The 2888-nt window shown below is 35.1% G+C and overlaps 1 protein-coding gene across 1 annotated transcript; it reads left to right on the forward strand.

The window, feature by feature from the left end:
• Window positions 1–543: 543 nt before the first annotated feature.
• Window positions 544–1369, forward strand: LOC121227864 (uncharacterized). Its single transcript, XM_041110744.1, has 2 exons — window positions 544–829; window positions 907–1369. Exons 1-2 carry the CDS (start codon window positions 599–601, stop codon window positions 1099–1101), a joined length of 426 nt encoding a protein of 141 aa, XP_040966678.1. The 5' UTR covers window positions 544–598; the 3' UTR covers window positions 1102–1369.
• Window positions 1370–2888: the final 1519 nt, after the last annotated feature.

The raw sequence follows: 2888 nt of genomic DNA on the forward strand, positions 1-2888 counted from the left end.
GTATAAAAAGGTGAAATGACAATAATATCCTCCTAACTACAAGCCTAATATTTATTTTATAAAAAAAGGGTGAGATGACAATAAATTTTTTGTTCATATTCAGGTCTAAATTTTAAATAAAATGACTACTTGATATACATACTCAAATAAAAATTGTTGGCCAAATATACATGATGACTATAATAACCCTCTAACTATGGAGCTTTTGTCTTCAATTTAATTAAATTATCTCCCAATATATTTTCAAAGTACCGTTGGACACTGCTAATTGAATTCTTGTTGGCATACGTGAGGGCCTAAAAGGCAATTTGTCCAGTTTAGCCAAGGTCCATGCCAAGATAGATGACATTTATATCCTTTTAACTATAAGGGTTTTGTCGTCTTAACAGGGAGGCTTTTCGAGTTTTATTTTATTAAAACCAAATAATATGACTTTGAATTTGAAGTTATGTTATTAAATATTTTAATAAAATGACTTTGTTATCATATTTAAATTTAAAAGTCTTACTTGTAATGCTAGAAGGTTGTGTATAAATATGTGTATGGAGGTAGATATGAAGCAGAATAGAAGGAGAGTGAACTAAAAAAGGAGTTAAAAATGGCTTGTCCTCCAACTCACAAAGTGGTAAAAGGTGAGCTTAAGAATGGTTCTGATGACTGCCTTGCGAGCTTGATGTATTCGAAATACCAAGGTGCTCCGGTAACGATTAAAAAATATTCATTACCCACTCCATTTGCGCAGAATATGCTAGTCGACGGTCTGTACGGAGGCCTGGTGTATGATGTTTTTAGGGTTAAGTGGATTATTCTTTGGACCACTGATTGTAAGGTATTAATTAATCAATATATTTTTCATTTATTTTGATTTTGTAGTAGAAGAAATTAATTAATTAAACTATATATCAGGTGGCTACTAAGATCATTCCGACCGAAAACCATATTGTTTGGGAGGATATAGTGAGCATCCTTCAGCCCTACGACAGCTCTGACAACTTGCCCTTATCATGTGGGGGTGCATTTTCCGCCGAAGCTCATATCCATGCAAATGGAGATGGATCTCTAAACCTGACAGCACAAATCATGTGGAGCGGTTGCAAGTAACCTGACTCTTTTTGCATCATATATTGCTCCATGCTTATCTCTATCAGTTTGTGCTGTGTGACCCACGGAGGCTGTCTACTTCTTTATATTAATAATACTATTAAATAAATTTGACAGCCACCCCATAATATACTACTGGATTCCTACTTCTTCTACCTTACCTATTCAACATTGTGTGACTTGTTTCTCCTTTTTCTTTTCTTTTCTGTAATAGTATATACACACACGATTGTGTGAATTAATAAAAAAATGTCTATGTCTGTGTCTATATCTATATCTTTATAAAATTCTCAACTACATAAAAAAGTGTTAGGTGCAATACTAAGGCATATTGCATATTGCATATTGCAAGTTTATCTCTATATTTCACTCAAATTTGAAATTGAATCTCTATAGTTTAATTCTAACATAAGTTGGCACCTGAATTCTTGTAATGTCTTTCGTTAGTCTAAATATGTTATTCTAATTGAAACGCTCATGCGAATTTAAAAGGATTATTAACACCATCAAAATTCTCTATTAAATTAATTCTAGTCAATTACAATGTAATTTTCTTTTGCTCCTTGGATACCAAGTATAAATATATTTTTTAATTTGAAAATGGCATGCCAACAAATTTAACAAAAGAATTATAACAACGCTAACAAATGGACCTAAATTCAAGATGTGGAGTTCTCTATTGATGTGACTTCAAGGATCGCTCCTATAATAGGTGTGCTGTATAGAATCACTCCAGCAGACATGAAGGAGTTGAAAGTTCAACTACAAGAACTGTTAGATAATGGGTTCATCAGATCAAGTGTTTCGCCTTGGGGTGCACCAATATTGTTTGTTACGAAGAAGGATGAGACCCTCCGATTATGTATTGATTATAGGTAGCAGAAAAAGTGACCATATTAAGTTGCCCAGGATTGAGAACTTTTTTGATCAGCTAACTGGAGCTAGAGTTTTCTCAAAGATTGATCTATGAGCTAGGTATTATCAAGTTGAAACTTCCAAATATAAAACAACGTAAGATGTTAATAATATCCTCTTAACAATAATAAGATGACTTGTAATATTAAGACGAAGACCGGTAATAATATCTTAACAATTTAAACTATTTTATTTGGAAATCTAACTAAGAATCATTCCCTTGCATGTCCCAACTTGGTGGGTAACAAGTCTTTTAAAAGAATAGCAGGGGTATGGGGTGATTTAATTGCACTGGGCAAGAACCCCAACAAGGCGAGTTGTTTTGCTAGTATGCCAAAGCTGGTCAGCATCATGAAACCAGAAAAGGTTGACGATCTGATTTTTCTAGAGGTGGGGAGTTCTAGGTTTCCCATTAGAGTGGTAGAACAGGGGTTGCCTGAAGTCGAATATGCGAGCCAGTCCTTGACGGGTAACAATGGCAGCGATGGGAAGAATATTGAGCAGGGTAGGGTTGATTCCGTTATGTCAGAATTCGAATCGGTGCTAGGCCTTATGTCGGATTGGTTGAAATATAGTCATAGAATGCGATTCAATTACTGGTTCGGATTGGTTGAAATATAGTCATCTTCAGCCGTGGTCGTTTAGGAATTTGTTCGCGAATATTGAAGGAAGTTTAAGGCGAATGGTTGAGGTTCAGATTGAAGTCACAAATCGAGGTAAGAATGGAATGGCGGAAGCCTTGGCTAAAGCAGGTTTGTCAAGGAATACCTTGTTTAGAGCATACTGGTAATCCATTTTGGGGTTTGCTGCTTTTATGGTTTTTTGTGCTCTGTTTTGGCATAGTTTTGCAGCTTTTGGTTCCTTGTTCGAAC

This window comes from Gossypium hirsutum, chromosome A04 (genome assembly GCF_007990345.1).
Source record: "Gossypium hirsutum isolate 1008001.06 chromosome A04, Gossypium_hirsutum_v2.1, whole genome shotgun sequence".
Taxonomy (NCBI): domain Eukaryota; kingdom Viridiplantae; phylum Streptophyta; class Magnoliopsida; order Malvales; family Malvaceae; genus Gossypium; species Gossypium hirsutum.

What these genes read in the sequence shown, in the direction of transcription:
- LOC121227864 (XM_041110744.1), top strand. Translation starts at nt 599, where the DNA reads ATGGCTTGTCCTCCAACTCACAAAGTGGTAAAAGGTGAGCTTAAGAAT. An exon ending in TTTGGACCACTGATTGTAAG is followed by an intron (nt 830 to 906) that starts GTATTAATTAAT and finishes ACTATATATCAG; the next exon opens with GTGGCTACTAAGATCATTCC.